Source organism: Capsella rubella, unplaced genomic scaffold, assembly GCF_000375325.1.
Source record: "Capsella rubella cultivar Monte Gargano unplaced genomic scaffold, Caprub1_0 scaffold_5, whole genome shotgun sequence".
Lineage (NCBI taxonomy): Eukaryota > Viridiplantae > Streptophyta > Magnoliopsida > Brassicales > Brassicaceae > Capsella > Capsella rubella.
The window spans coordinates 1,563,282-1,577,972 of NW_006238919.1; the positions used below are offsets into that span (position 1 = coordinate 1,563,282).

At 36.2% G+C, this 14,691-nt stretch overlaps 6 protein-coding genes across 9 annotated transcripts in view; 4 read left to right on the plus strand and 2 right to left on the minus strand.

Moving 5' to 3' along the window:
• LOC17884980 (DNA-directed RNA polymerase I subunit RPA12) overlaps positions 1 to 2,280 on the plus strand; it is a 9,492-nt gene extending 7,212 nt beyond the window's left edge. Inside the window, exon 7 of the mRNA XM_023782627.1 lies at positions 2,173 to 2,280. The gene's annotated coding sequence lies outside the window, so the exon portion shown is untranslated. The remainder of the gene's footprint in view (positions 1 to 2,172) is intronic.
• Positions 811 to 2,280, plus strand: LOC17885143 (mitotic spindle checkpoint protein MAD2). Its single transcript, XM_023782625.1, has 7 exons — positions 811 to 993; positions 1,087 to 1,102; positions 1,214 to 1,344; positions 1,441 to 1,561; positions 1,643 to 1,746; positions 1,823 to 1,944; positions 2,027 to 2,280. The coding sequence occupies exons 1-7, from the start codon at positions 918 to 920 to the stop codon at positions 2,084 to 2,086; spliced, it is 630 nt and encodes a 209-aa protein (XP_023638393.1). The 5' UTR covers positions 811 to 917; the 3' UTR covers positions 2,087 to 2,280.
• Positions 2,281 to 2,339: 59 nt separating this feature from the next.
• On the minus strand, positions 2,340 to 4,494 carry LOC17885393 (trihelix transcription factor GT-4). Of its 2 annotated transcripts, none has more exons than XM_006291218.2 (5): positions 3,889 to 4,494; positions 3,525 to 3,563; positions 3,166 to 3,297; positions 2,811 to 3,035; positions 2,340 to 2,727 (listed from the first exon to the last, which is right to left on the minus strand). In XM_006291218.2, exons 1-5 carry the CDS (start codon positions 4,391 to 4,393, stop codon positions 2,507 to 2,509), a joined length of 1,122 nt encoding a protein of 373 aa, XP_006291280.2. In that variant the 5' UTR covers positions 4,394 to 4,494; the 3' UTR covers positions 2,340 to 2,506. The 2 variants fall into 2 exon arrangements, with proteins under 2 accessions (XP_006291280.2, XP_023638392.1); XM_023782624.1 differs by having other exon boundaries at positions 2,811 to 3,038.
• A 56-nt stretch (positions 4,495 to 4,550) lies between these two features.
• Positions 4,551 to 7,750, minus strand: LOC17886824 (F-box protein SKIP14). Of its 2 annotated transcripts, XM_006291047.2 has the most exons (4): positions 6,020 to 7,750; positions 5,392 to 5,871; positions 4,875 to 5,077; positions 4,551 to 4,787 (listed from the first exon to the last, which is right to left on the minus strand). In XM_006291047.2, exons 1-2 carry the CDS (start codon positions 6,905 to 6,907, stop codon positions 5,392 to 5,394), a joined length of 1,368 nt encoding a protein of 455 aa, XP_006291109.1. In that variant the 5' UTR covers positions 6,908 to 7,750; the 3' UTR covers positions 4,551 to 4,787; positions 4,875 to 5,077. The 2 variants fall into 2 exon arrangements, with proteins under 2 accessions (XP_006291109.1, XP_006291110.1); XM_006291048.2 differs by having other exon boundaries at positions 4,875 to 5,871; positions 6,020 to 7,749.
• Positions 7,751 to 9,453: 1,703 nt separating this feature from the next.
• LOC17885975 (F-box protein At3g26010) lies at positions 9,454 to 10,877 on the plus strand. Its single transcript, XM_006291133.2, has one exon. It carries the CDS (start codon positions 9,495 to 9,497, stop codon positions 10,710 to 10,712), a length of 1,218 nt encoding a protein of 405 aa, XP_006291195.2. The 5' UTR covers positions 9,454 to 9,494; the 3' UTR covers positions 10,713 to 10,877.
• A 522-nt stretch (positions 10,878 to 11,399) lies between these two features.
• LOC17885548 (serine/threonine protein phosphatase 2A 59 kDa regulatory subunit B' eta isoform) lies at positions 11,400 to 14,499 on the plus strand. Of its 2 annotated transcripts, XM_023782379.1 has the most exons (4): positions 11,400 to 11,558; positions 11,753 to 11,864; positions 11,957 to 13,326; positions 13,860 to 14,499. In XM_023782379.1, the coding sequence occupies exons 3-4, from the start codon at positions 12,067 to 12,069 to the stop codon at positions 14,163 to 14,165; spliced, it is 1,566 nt and encodes a 521-aa protein (XP_023638147.1). In that variant the 5' UTR covers positions 11,400 to 11,558; positions 11,753 to 11,864; positions 11,957 to 12,066; the 3' UTR covers positions 14,166 to 14,499. The 2 variants fall into 2 exon arrangements, with proteins under 2 accessions (XP_023638147.1, XP_006293086.1); XM_006293024.2 differs by lacking the exon at positions 11,400 to 11,558 and having other exon boundaries at positions 11,586 to 11,864.
• The last annotated feature ends 192 nt before the right edge of the window (positions 14,500 to 14,691 follow it).

The window sequence follows — 14,691 nt, forward strand, 5'->3', positions numbered from 1 at the left end:
ATTTTATTTTATTTTTTAAAATTTGAAAGTATTATAAATATTAAAACTTTTAAAAGATGAAAATTAGAATATTTAATTTTAGTTTTATAGAATATTAAAAATATTAAAAAAATTGAACTCTACAAAATTTTAAAGTATTATTAATATTTGAACTCTAAAAATATAATAAAATTGTACGTAAATATGATTGAACGGGTTTGAGTATACATAAATATGATTATATTTTTTATTACGGATTGTCTATATTTAAAATCTTTTACGGGTTAAGTTAAAATAAAATTTTTTATTTACAACAAAATTGTCTCGCGGTGTATCGCGGGTTGACCATATATATCTGTGAATCTACTGATAATATAAATTCAAAAAATTATATAAAATTAAAATAAAATACACACTTATAAAACTAGACTATATATACCAACTAAAAAAATGATCAACCAAACAAATATATCAAGTTATGGCCCCGTGGTATACCACGGGGTATATCCTAGTTATATAGATTAATTGAGTAGACACAATTTTTTTTTTTTGAAGTATGAGTTGATTTCTTTGATCATCCTTTTTGTTTTATATAATTCAATAATTTTTTTTCAAAATAATTTTCATTTCTTGAAAAAAGTACTCAAAATATAATTTACTAGTAATATTTATTTAGTGGATACGATTAAACATAAACTAAAACAATAAAGAAGTAGCCGTTGTAAGCGCACTTCCATAGATGAATAAGACGACTAGCCGTTACGCTCTTTAATTCTTCTTATTCACTTTTCCTTCTCTCTCTCTTTTTATAATCTTCTCTCAGTGATCTCATCCTTTTTCAAAATCATCCAAAAAACCCTAAGCGACGCTCGAATTCAATTTTCACTTCCCAGATAACAAAATCACAATTCACAAAACTTCTTCTTCTTCTTCTTCCAATGGCTTCGAAAACAGCGGCTGCTAAAGACATCATCACTTTGCACGGATCTGCTGCCATCGTCAGCGAGTTCTTCTGTACGTATTTTTTTTCTTTTTTTTCCCAATTTCTCATTTTTGTTTTTTCCTCTCCTCGATTTTGATTATGATTCTTTCTTCTTCTTCTTACAGGTTACGCTGCGAACAGGTGAGAATTGAAATCGGAATTTTCAAATTCAGTTCTCGGAAATTCTCCGATTCTGTAATTTTCTCTGACTCGATTTTGTTTTTTTTTGTTTTTTTTTGTTTGGGGGAATAGTATTCTGTATAATCGTGCAGTGTATCCAGAGGAGAGTTTTGTGAAAGTGAAGAAATATGGACTTCCGATGTTACTTATTGAAGATGAATCCGTCAAATCATTCATGTCAAATCTCACTTCTCAGATCTCCGGTATGGTCTTTTTTTTGTTTGGTTTAGTACTTAGTAGTAGTCTTAAGAGGACAGAACTATAAACGCTGATTTGGTTATTTTGTTTTCTATATAAAGAATGGCTTGAAGCTGGGAAGTTGCAGAGAGTAGTGTTAGTGATAATGAGCAAAGCTACAGGTGAAGTCTTGGAGAGGTGGAACTTTCGTATTGAGACTGATGATGAAGTTGTTGAGAAAGGGTGAGTTGAGTTTTTGTTTTAGTGTTGTTACTTTCTCTAAATTTGTGTGTGTTCTCTTCTTGATTCTTGTGGAACTTTTAGTGTGTCGAGGGAGAAATGTGATAAGGAGATCATGAGAGAGATACAAGCTATTATGAGACAGGTTGCTTCAAGTGTTACTTACTTGCCTTGTCTTGATGAAACATGTAAGAACCCAAATCATTGATTATTTCAATACTTTTAAGGGTTTGTTTGGTCATGTGTCTCATTGTTTGTGTTTAGGCGTGTTTGATGTATTGGCGTATACGGACACGGACGTGGCTGTTCCATTCACCTGGGTTGAAAGCGATCCCAAGTTGATTGCTAATCCACAGATGGTTAAGCTACATGGTTTTGATACCAAGGTAAAGGAGTTAAGAAATATGGAATGTCTATGCAATTTACTTGGAATTTGTCTTTTAAGTGTATTGGTTTCATTCTCTGCAGATTCACAAGGTCGACACCCTTGTTTCATACAAGAACGACGAGTGGGATGAAGAAGAGTAACTTAAGTTGGTACACACGTATGCAAGGTTCTTTGTTCAGCTTGCGTTTATCTCTTTGGGAATTCTCTCTAATGTTCTGAAGGCACGTGAATCCTTTATTCACACCTATGGTCGTTTTCTCTTCTCTTCTTTCTGCATTGTATGAGAATCCTGTACTTGTGTTGTGTTTTGTTCAAAAGTTGCTCCTTCACTGTCCTTGTTCCTTGCATTGAACCTTGGTCAAAAAAAAGATTTCTAAAAGCCAGTCAAATCTGTTATTCACAACGAGATAAAGTTTTCTAAGGCCAATCAAATTTCTCTGATTCACAAAGATGGAATGTACAAAGAGAACATCTTTAGAATGACTGATGAAAAAATAGGATTCTTCTAGTTTTCCACATATACCCAAAGAGGTTTCTTCTAGCTTCCAGTAGTTGTTTTCTCATCTCATTCCTCGATATAAGACACCAGGTTGAAGATCATCCATATTGTCAATGTTTCGAACCACGTCTATGTTCCGAAATGCATCAAACTCTCTCAGACATGTCCATCCCCGTCGAGCCAAGAAATCTTTGTAATCCTCTTCGGTGTAGAATATCTTCTCCTCTTGATGGACTGGTAATGGATCAGATTCATCATAGTGGCACACTCTAACAGCTATCCCTGAAATTTCAGTTTGGATATTGAGAACCTAACCTCTACCCAGAGATAGTATTCGATGAATATCAGAGAAAGAATAAACTAACCTTCATCAACGTGGAGTGTATAGTTCCCTAAAGGCATGTCTCGGTCAAGAGAGCGAACAACTTGTTCTTCATCTTCTAGCCAGAAAGCTCGTCTTGTTCTTAATCTAAACGCCGATCTGATAGCTTCCTTGATTGCTTCAGCAGTACCATCAATCCCAAATCTTCTTGTATACTCTCCAAATTTCACTGTTATGATCCTCCCAACAAACGGATGAACATCACCACCTGCTTTGAACATGAAACCGAGAAGTGGTTGTCAGAAAAAAATTGAGCGGAACATATAACTTCAAAAGCCTAATGAAATCAAACTATCGCAAATTGGAGATGCTTTTAGTTAGCTTGGCTGGTTACTTACCATTTCCAGAGGGATCTCTCCAATTCCAAGGAGGAACTCCATTTGCAGTGACGGGATCAGCAGAGGCCATGGCGAGAGGAAGACCATCATGATCGAGCTGCGTTTCGAGATTTAGCGAAGGCCTGCCATTAGCTGCACACAGATACAACTCAATCAACACTAAACAACTTCCACAATCTACAATTCGGTATGAGTTCACTTTTATTTCATTGAATTATGAGGGAACATTAAAGTTGTTGTGCGATTATTTACCAATAGCTAGGACTGAGACAACCATTTCTCTCAAAATACTCCCCTAATCAAGAATGATTTCAACACCATATAAATACTATAGATTCAAAGAAATGTGAAATCAGTACCTTCAACAGATGTAAAGGAAATGCCAGTATCTTCAAAACCTACAAGAAGATAAAGATAAAAGATACACATCAATCCAGAAGAAAACCCAAATTTAGTATAAAAGTCAATATAATTTACAACCAAATCTACAACTTCATATTTAGCCATAAATTAGTCAACATCCTCTTAACCAGCTTTAGCACTAAAAAGGGAACAAAACTGAAACCTTTGACCAGTCTTTTTCATCTCAATCTAAATCTAAACCAAAACCCATTACAAAGCTTTATCCAAACTTTGCCTTAATCCATCAGAAACCCTAATCCCAGTACTGTTCTATAGAATCTAGTATCCTCAAAACCACAAGATCAAGCAAAAAGACTCTACCTTTATCTGTAAATTGCATAAAGGAATCAACTTTAGCAGAAGATGGCGGAGTAGCAGGACTCTTATACAATGCCACTTTCTTGTTTCGTTCTCTAAAGATATCGTCAATCTCTTTGTAATAAGACATCTTCGCTGATCCTCCACTGGTCGCTTTATCATCTTGATGCTTAGCTTTCTTGAATTCTTTCAAAATGTTCCTCCACTTGTCCGTACACATAGCTGGCGATCGATCAAACCCTTTCTCCCTCATCTTGTTCGAAATCTCTTCCCAGAGATGTTTGTTAGATTTCGAAGTGTTGAAAAGATTGTCCATTTCTCCCCGTAACGAGATTAAGGTTCGAGTCTCGTCTTGTACCCATGTCTCTGCTCGTTTCTTCGGTGCTTTGATCTCGTGATCCTCTCCTCCACTGCTGTCTCCGAGGATGATCTGGTGATTTTGTTGTTGCGTTGGTAGATCGATCATCATGTTTATGTCCCGTGAAGGATTGTTATCGGAAACAAACATGTTTTCTCGGACGGAGGAGGAAGAAGACAGAGAGACGAATGTTAAATACTCAAAAAGATTATTGTACTTTAATTTTGACTACACGCGCTATTATGGCGTGCGTGAACGGTACTCTCCCTTGACTTGAATCCAATACTTATCTTAATTTGCAAACAAATCTCACAACAGCTTGTTTATTGAGTTGAATATAACAGCAGTCACATGAAACAATCCAAACTTACACAGCATCTCTAAATCCAAAGCAAATCTTTATGAAAACAACAACAATGTGTCCAAACTCCAAATAAAGATGGAAGGGAACATGTTTTTTTATTCTAAAGAAAAGAATAAGTTTCAAAGATAGTTGAAGAACATCTCCACTAAGCAAAAGATTTCACCATAGTGGTGGCAATACCTGTAAAACAAGTTCTGGATTCAGTAAAGTATACATCGTCTACAGAAATTATGAAGGGAATAAGAGATCAAAGAGAAGTAAGTTTACCTTCATTGACATGGAGTTTATGATCTCGGTCAAGAAAGCAGACGACCATGTTCTTCATCTGCAATCCCAAATGATCATCTGCTTCTTAACCTAAATCCAGCTCTTGATAGCTTCAGCACCGTACCATCAGTGCCCAAACTCTTCTTATTATGTAGTCTCGAGTCCAAACTCGGACCACAGAAACAACAGACAAATCGCATCACCTGCTGTCAAACATATTACTCAGGCGACCATGTTCTTGGGGTTTCCTTTTGCAGAATTCATAACTTTCTCAAACTAAACAAGCCACACTCATAAACAGTAGAGTCTTCCCCCTGACCAAACTACCTTTCTTCTTTCTTGAATACTTCTATTCCTGTGTTTTTTTCTTTTTCTTTTTTGTCAAACCAAATAAGTAATTCTAAAATACATATGGCAACACCCATGGGCAGATACACCTCCCACAAACTACAGCCTACCCATACAGACTGAGCTATTCAATCATACAGAAAAGAAAGGCTCAGATGGAATTATATACCTAGAGAGTTAACTTAGGGGCCGGCTTCGAACAAACAGCACACAAAAACTCTAGACAAAACGTTTCTTCGTATTCGCTGTCATTGATGCACCGACCACATTGATAACACCTCTGTATGCAAAGCGAACAAGCACGGCATTCCTCAGAACCTTCCTTTTTCCCTTTACAATCTTCTGCTGGACAGTCATACACAAGCCTAGAATTCAGACACTTTGGGCACATCTCAATATCTAGTGCCCGGACATTATCACAGGACACACATGCATCTCCTCTATGGTAAAAACGGGGCTTCTGAATCTTCTGCTCGACATTATTGTCTATGTTCAACAATTCAAACAATTCGTCGTAGTGATCTTTAGTAACCCCAAAGAGGCCACCAATTTCTAAATGCTTCAACTGAAGCTTTCCCACAGACTTCAGATCCCTCAAGATGCTCAAAATACCATCGATAGTGATCCTTGTGCATCCAGGCACACCAAGCTGCCAACCACAAAAAAACATTAGGTTTAAATAAGACCCCTCAAATCAATTTAACCACCATACACTTTATAGAAAAAATCACAGTACTACTTATTAATTTATCCATATAAGCTTAAGACTTAGAGTAAATGAAAGGACAGAAGCTCACCTTGACTACTTGTGGGTTGCGCTCCAACACCCGCTTAAGACAATCATCAGTAATTCTACAGCAATCTACGAGCCTCAAACACTGCAAGGTCCCCTGAGCCCTCTCAGTCAAATGCAACAGAGACTCTTCCGTAATCTTCTCATTCAATGGTTGACAAATGTGTATATGTTTCCATAGTAACGAATCATCACACACAGTTGTATGCAGAGATTTGCAAACCATACTGACTGAAAGAAGATCCTTCACTCCCAAATGATAAAGACAAAAACCAAATGCTGGATGAACGTTTGCATTCTCGCCTCCATTAGTGCAGCGATCACTGCTTCCTACAACTTCACTACTCCTCAAATCCTCAAGGCTCAATACCTCATCCACACTACTAGCAGACACAAAGGCACCATGACAAGATCCATCACCATCAAATGCCCCTCCAAACCCACTGTTCCCCACACTACTCTCGGGGAATTTACAAGCGGAAAACAGAGAACCATCAAATGCACCTCCAAACCCATCGGATCCATAATTAAACCCACTACTCTGAAACTGCATTGCATTGTTCCAAATAAAACTCAATCCAGCAAACAGCTGCTGATGGTTTCCATCACCAATCCAAATGTCATCTCTCTTTCCTCCATACTGGTTATTATAATCCAAGTCCTCAAGCCACCCAGTAATGGCCGTGAAAGTGTTGTTGATATCCATACCAAACGGATCAGACGGCAAAACGTCAAGTATGTCAACAGAAGAAGAATCTCCTCCAGTATTCTTCCTTCCATAATCAAAGCAATCACCTTTCTCGAAACTCGAACACCAATTCCCATTGGCTATCTTCATTGGTTCCTCAGATAGATGGGAAGAAAAGGGTCTATGTGAAAAATTTAAAGCCATTTCTATTAATCTCTATATACAACTTTGTAAACCTAAAGAAAACAAAAATCCCTCTTTTGTACAGAATCCCTGAAAAAAAAAAACTCAAAACCCCCTAAGAAGATAGATCAGATCCGAAAGAGACGAAAAAAAAAACTTAAAGTTACTTTTTTTTGGATTATTGAAAGACGAATTTGTAGAAGAAGAAGACGGATCTACGAATGAAAAAAAAAGGAAACTCTTGATTTCAGATGGCAATTAAAAAAATACTAGGCACCAGAAATTTTCAGAGCTTCCTTGGGGAACCCTAAAAAACCTAGAAAAAAGGGAGAAATCGAAAGTGAGACGTATTAACAACCAAATTGGGGTAACAAAAGAATGAATTGAATATATTTTTTTTTCCTCTTTTTTTTTGTTTTTCTGTTTAACAAACTCTTTCTTCCTCGATCAAAAAACTAGGGTTTTCGAAACCTAATCCTAAACATTAAGAAGAAAGAACAAAAGATACGATTTTTTAAAAAAAAAACCCAAATAGAGAAGAGAATCAATTGAAACCCTTTTTTGTTTGTTTCCTCACACACACGCAAGATCAAAACCAAACCGAACCCTCGCCGCGAAAAATCAAAAACAAGATCTCCTTTATTTTTGGGGAAATCTTAACGCTTTTTCGAATTGGGAATCAAACAATTCGATCAGTTCAGATTCAAAGAGATAGAGAGAGGGAAAGAGAGAGAGAGAGAACGGGTGATATTCGTCGACCAGGTCAAGAGAGAAAATGATGGAAAGGTTGAGAAAATTGTGCGAGAAAATCTCAAATCTTTTTTATATTTTTATTTTCTGGAGGTCGAGAGAGATTTTACGAGGGAGAGAGAAGAAGAAAAATAAAAAAAAACTTGGGAGGCAAAATAAAATAATTAAATAAAAAAGAGAGAGAAGGGAACGAACGAGATAAGATTAGGGTAACGGTGAAATCGTCAAAGTGTCTTATATTATAGGACACGTGTTGATCTGACATCAATTTGGATTATTGGAATATCTCTTTTTTCTAAATTAATTTTGTTTTTTTCACACGTATATAACATTATATTTTAATTGTTTGTCTTTTATATTTTTTCAGAAGTGTAAGTAATATTATCTTTTAATATTTTTATTTTCTTAGATATAAATATGTTTGATATTAATATTATTAATTATGGAAAAACACTCTTTCAATTATTGTAAAATCTCATTTCCATTATTAGTAAGATGGTTATTTTTAGTACTATAATAATTTGTTGATTTTGTGTTAATTACAATTTATTTGTTTTATTTAAACTTATTCTCTTCTTTTTCTTTTTGTTTTGTGTGTGTGTATAGTAACAATTATTAAACTATATCAGATTTTATTTTTTCCATGTATATAAAAATGGTAATATTGTTGTATAAAATCAGATTAGGTATAGATATGTCCTATGTAGCTTTTAAAACCACTTAGGTACACAGTAAAGAGAATATTAAATATATATTTAATATAATGTAGAATAAGTAGAGATATCTTAACAAGAATCCAATAAACCAGCCTGTGAAAGCTAGTAAAAATTGTGGCATCTATGCAAAGCACAAATCGGGTGAGAATGTTTAATAGTTAAAGAAAAAAACAAAAGTGTGCCAAAATAGTAGTATTTCTCAATCTTGACAACAACAACAATAACACGTAAAGTTGTGTTAGCAAAGGAATGTTTCGTAGAAGAAGATAATAAACTTGGAACAACATAATACTTACAAAAGTATGAAACTTCCAAGATTCTTCTCTTCTTTCTGAGTTGTGACATATATTCCATAATAAGAAAATAAAAATAGTAATTGATCGAGGAACACAACTCAAAAGTCATACAAGTGTTTTAAGAAATACAATAGTAATACGTCAAAACTCAAAATCTACGAAAAAAATCTGAACAGTCAGACAATGACTCAAATACTTGATATTGAAATCATATATAATAAAAATGTTCACAAGTTTCAGAAGTTAAAAAGGGTCTATCATATGTGATCGAGGGCTCTGTAAACTTCGCCGTTGACGACTTAGTCTTGAACCTCCATTGAAAGGCTTCTAGTGCGTCTTTTGCTTGAGGATTGTGGCTTCTTCAATCTGTTCTCACTCTTCGTCTTCAGCTTGGCACACCTGAAGAACACCTTTATCGTTATCACTTCGTCAAACTCCTCGTGTCTATGTTGAGTGGACGGACTGAGATCATTTTTATGAATTATGCTTCCATGTTTTTATTTTTTTGCCATCGGACCATTTTTATAGGATTATAAACCTAAATATTTTCATTTTTAATAAAATATTTACATTCTTAGCAAAAAAAAAAGGGTCTATCATTCTCTATCTATGATTAAATGTTGAAATTGGTTATTTTTTTTTTTGGTAGGATGTTGAAATTGGTTATTGGACTCAATGGTTTCTGAATATAAATTTGTATTGGGCCTTGTGAGGCCCATAATATTTTGAGAAAAACTGGCCTGTTAAGTCTTGAGAAAAAGAAGAAGTGACTCTCAGTCTCAACAGTCGTCGTCTTTCTCATATTTCTCCAGAAAACTTGAAACCCTGAATTGCAAATCCGAGAAAATGGAAACACGAAATCGAGCCATACATCTCACAGAGGCGATGTGGGAGGATATTATAGCGAGGTTACCATTGAGGATCATCGCTAGATTGAAATTGGTAAGCAAAACATGGAAATCAACAATCGAATCAGTCTATTTCCGCCGACTCTTCGTGTCAATGCACCAAAAATCCTCAGCCTCGTGGTCTCTAATTCAGTACGATGGTAAAGATCTCATAAGTTTCCATGGATGCGAGAGATGGGGTCTTCCAAAGTCTCTACCTTTATTCATCCCACCGGATTTTCATGTGGCCAAGGCTTCTTCCCATGGATTGGTTATGCTTTCAGATTATGATCTTGATTACTGTTTTGTGGGCAGTCCAGTTTTACGAAAGTGGATCAAAATCCCTCCAGCTCCTGATGGTGAGTCTTCTTCTGTGTTTGGTTTGGTGAGTCGAGTGGACGATGATGGTTTCGTTTTGGGGTTCAAAGTGGTTAGGTTAGCTAAGTACCGAGTGACTAATAATTATGTCTCCTCTACTTTGGATTTGTTTCTGTATTCCTCCGAGACTGGGATTTGGACTTCCAAGACTATTCACTGCCCTTATAAAATCACCAACTTTGGTTCTTTGACTTTGAATGGTACTATATACTTTAACCATCTTAGTGAACCTGGAGTACTCGTAGCTTATGATTTCTATTCTGAATCCTCCGATCAGTTTATGGTTATACCTCTCCCGGACCATCCCAATCACCGCTTCAAAAGTGCTTTGACTACATCCCAAGGATTTTTCATGTATATCAGAACATTAGCCCAATCCGCGTCTAATGTTTTCAAGGCTTGGAGGTTGAACACTGATTCATCTTGGCAACTTTTGTGGGATATCCGCCTACCGTTACTTATCGGTGATTATGTACCCATGGCAATGCATCCATTTGATAGTGACACTGTCTATCTATGGAGTCGAGATTATCGCCATGTGGTATCATGCAACTTGAGGACACAGAACAACTTGATACTCGGAGATGGTGATCATCAAGATTGTTTCTTGAACCAGTCTATATGTGAGGAGTCTATGGATGAGATATGTGACTTTGAAGTTTGTGTCAGGTTATTACAATTGGTGCCCCCACGGTGGATGGATTTGGTGCCTTGTCCTCCCAAAGCTGAGATGATGGATACAACTTCAGTACTCGCTTACGTTGTTGCAATGCAAGAGACACAATGGGGTGGCAGGTAGATTGATCCTTGGAATTGTTGATTTCAATTTGGTATTCTGGTTTTCTTTCCTATCTCTAGGACTATGTAATGGAATATATTTGAGATTTCGCCAAACTATTCATATCATCCAACTTTTGCATATATGTTTTGTGTTCGCATCTTTTGTTAAGTTCTTTAAACAAGAGTTATAGTTTATAATGGAGCTGAACTTACAGCTTGAGCCTTGATGTTGAAGCAAGTAGAAGAACCAAAAGGGATTTCGGAGACCACTCAATGGGTCGGTTTCTCGCAACGTATTGGAGAGTAGAGACCCTCGTAGCTTTGATTGTAGTAGTTTCAGATACTCATAGGAAGAAGAGAAGAGATCACTGGTTAGCACTTAGCCGTCAAGTGGGATATATTCTTAACTTAAACGGCACCGTTATAACTAGCTAAACCAAAACGATGTCGTTTAGTGTTGCGTTGTACCATTATTGAAATGTAGTAAGTGCCCGCTTCAAAATTCGTAATCAATAAACACAAAGTAAGACTTAGCAGCCCTTTCATAGAAAATAAACATTAATTAATGAAGCCAAAAAAGTTTGATCGATGAAATCTAAACCGTTGGATCAAACCATCGAATTATGAAAACTGGATCACGAGAATAATAAAAAGGAAAAAAGGAAAAGAACCAAAAAATTAAAATTCATCTCCTTTGATAGGGAAAAAGAGAGAAAAATTTATACTTCCAAAGGAAAGGGGAAGAAAGAAAAAAAAAAAAAACATATTTTCTCAAGTCAACAAACAACAACGAAGGTTTGAAGAACTTTGAATGTTGTTATCATCATCATCGTCATCATCATCATCGTTGTATAATTGTTTCTGGGTATTTTTCCTGTTGACCTTCTCTAATTGTGTCATCGGGCGATTTTGTTTGAGCAAATTTTTATCGAAGAAGCCCTTGTTTTATTTAGTCTCTCTTGTCTGAAATCAATCTATTGGTCTGTGTGTTTTTTTGGGGAATGTGAAGCTTTTGTCTTGTTTTCGCTCTCTGATTGTCTGTATATTGGATTGTTTCAGAACTCGAATCGCATAAAGTTCGAATTTTTGCTTAGATTGTACCAAAGGGCGTGTGATTGAGGAAGAATAAGATAAAAAAGGGGGAAACTTTGGGATTTTCTCTCGATCTCAGGTTCGTGATTTGATTCTGTTTCTAAATTTTATCAGGCTGATCTAGGATTTTGAGGTTTTCTTTAATGGATTTTGCTTTTTTTTTTTCCTCAGATGATGACAAGACGAAATTGATGGATTTGGTTCTTCTAGGTGTTAGTTTAGAGAATCTGAATTCTGGTGTTGAGAAAAAAGAAGACTGGTGTGTGTTTTCGGTTTGAATTATGTGGAAGCAGATTCTAAGCAAGCTCCCTAAAAAGTCTTCTAAGCACGAACATCGTGGGCGTGAACACGGTGGCCATGGCCATTCTTCTTCATCTCATGCTTCAGGTGCCTCTACTTCGAAAAGTAGTGATAATGGTACCGGGAAATCAGGGAATTCGCATGCGAAGAATGGTCCAGCAGGTACGAAATCCACTACTTCTGACTCGGGTTTTAAAGACGGGAATCTAAAGAACAGTGGGAACAATAACAAAAACAACAACAACAACAACAGCAGCAACAATAATGGAGTTTTCACTCCTTATGAAGCATTGCCGAGTTTTAAAGACGTTCCAAACACGGAAAAGCAAAACCTGTTCATTAAAAAGTTAAATTTGTGCCGTGTAGTGTTTGATTTCACAGATCCTACAAAGAACATCAAGGAAAAAGAGATTAAGAGGCAGACATTGCTGGAGCTTGTGGACTATGTGAATGCTCCTCCGAATGGAAAGTTTAGTGAAGTGGGTATCCAAGAAGTTATTCGAATGGTGTCTACTAACATATTTAGAACGCTAAATCCTCAACCACGGGAAAATAAAGTTATTGATGCCTTAGACCTAGAGGAGGAAGAGCCTTCTATGGATCTTGCGTGGCCTCACTTGCAGCTTGTATATGAGCTTTTCTTGAGGTTTGTTGCTTCCCCTGAGACTGACACCAAGTTGGCTAAGAGATATATAGACCAATCTTTTGTCTTGCGGTTACTGGATTTATTTGATTCCGAGGATCCTAGAGAAAGAGATTGTCTGAAAACTATTCTCCACCGTATCTATGGTAAATTTATGGTACACCGACCTTTCATCAGGAAATCCATAAACAACATCTTCTATCGATTTGTTTTTGAGACAGAAAAACACAATGGGATTGCTGAGTTTCTAGAAATCTTGGGAAGTATCATCAATGGATTTGCTCTTCCCTTGAAAGAAGAGCACAAAGTGTTTCTTGTTCGAGTTTTGATACCTCTCCACAAACCGAAATGCTTGCAAATGTATCATCAACAACTGTCTTATTGTATCACACAGTTTGTGGAAAAGGATTGCAAACTTGCTGATACGGTTATAAGAGGATTGTTGAAATACTGGCCTGTGACAAATAGTTCTAAAGAAGTCATGTTTCTGAATGAGTTGGAGGAAGTACTCGAAGCAACGCAGCCACCAGAATTCCAACGGTGCATGGTACCACTGTTTCGCCAAATAGCTCGATGTTTGAACAGTCTGCATTTTCAGGTACCTGTCATTCTCTATTCTTTCTGAAATTATAGGTACCACGTTTGCTTTTAAACTGGCGAATGCCCCATTCACTTTGACATTTCCTACAAAAGGCTCTGTTGCTGTTAGTGCTTTGGTTTGAAATTTGCTAGGTCATATACTGTATTAGTATTTGGCCTGTGTATATTCTTATGGGAAATCATTATAACCTATAAAACTGTCATATTAATAGATTTAATGGAAGACTTGGGTTTTCAGTAATGAAAGTGTAAATGTATAGGACAGTTGTATTCAGCTCTGGAACTTCAAGTAGTATCTTATCTAAATTGATATATTAAGCCTATTGTTAAAAGTAAAAAGTTACAAAAATGGTAAAAAGTATTTCGCATTAAAAGACATCTGTTTTGACTAAAAACAGTGACTGCACACATCCGACGGAAAAAAGGTTGTTCATGTTCATATAAGTCTAGTTGGTTCAGGATCTACTGCATTGTGACTAAAGCTTCAATCATTGTTTCAGTTTATTATATACATCTGTCTAATATTTGCAGGTTGCAGAGAGAGCTTTATTCTTATGGAACAACAATCACATTGAGAATCTGATAATGCAGAATCGTAAAGTTATTCTTCCAATTATATTCCCTGCCTTGGAGATAAACGCGCAGAAACATTGGAACCAAGCTGTTCATAGCTTGACATTAAACGTGCGAAAGATATTCCATGACCTTGACCCTGAGTTGTTCAAAGAATGCCTTGCTAAGTTCAAGGAAGATGAATCAAAAGCAGCTGAAACCAAAGCAAAACGGGAAGCCACTTGGAAACGTTTGGAAGAACTCGGGGTGCAGAAGGCTTCATAAAGTTAGTGCTGTAGAGAAGAAACGGAGAGAGAGAGAGAGAGAGAGTCTTCTGTATTTTCTATTGGAATTGGCATGTTCTTCAGATGCATTCTTCAGAAGAGAAAAGTTTCATATTGGTCTCTTCATGTGAAGGAAAGGAAACTCAAGATGTAAGATTTGTTCCCGTTTTGATTTCCATTATTTTTTTTCTTGTTTCCTCTAAAATCTTCCTGCTTGTTAATGGGTTTCTTTTTTTTTTTCTGCCACATTGTATGATCCCCTTGTTCCACTTTCTTGAGACTTGTCTGATTCATTCATCTTCTGCTTTGATACCTGCAAAATTGCAGCTTTAGAATCAGTTTGTTGTTTGTATTGTATTCAAATTTCTTCTATTTTGGATAGTTGTATAAATTTCTTCCAAAATCAGAAAAATAAAAAATCTTAACTTCACAAAAAAGAAACATCTTGTTAATATCTTGTAGTATAAATTACTTTAAAAGACCAAAATTTGGGTCTGTGGATTTGGTTTACGAACTCCACAAGTGTA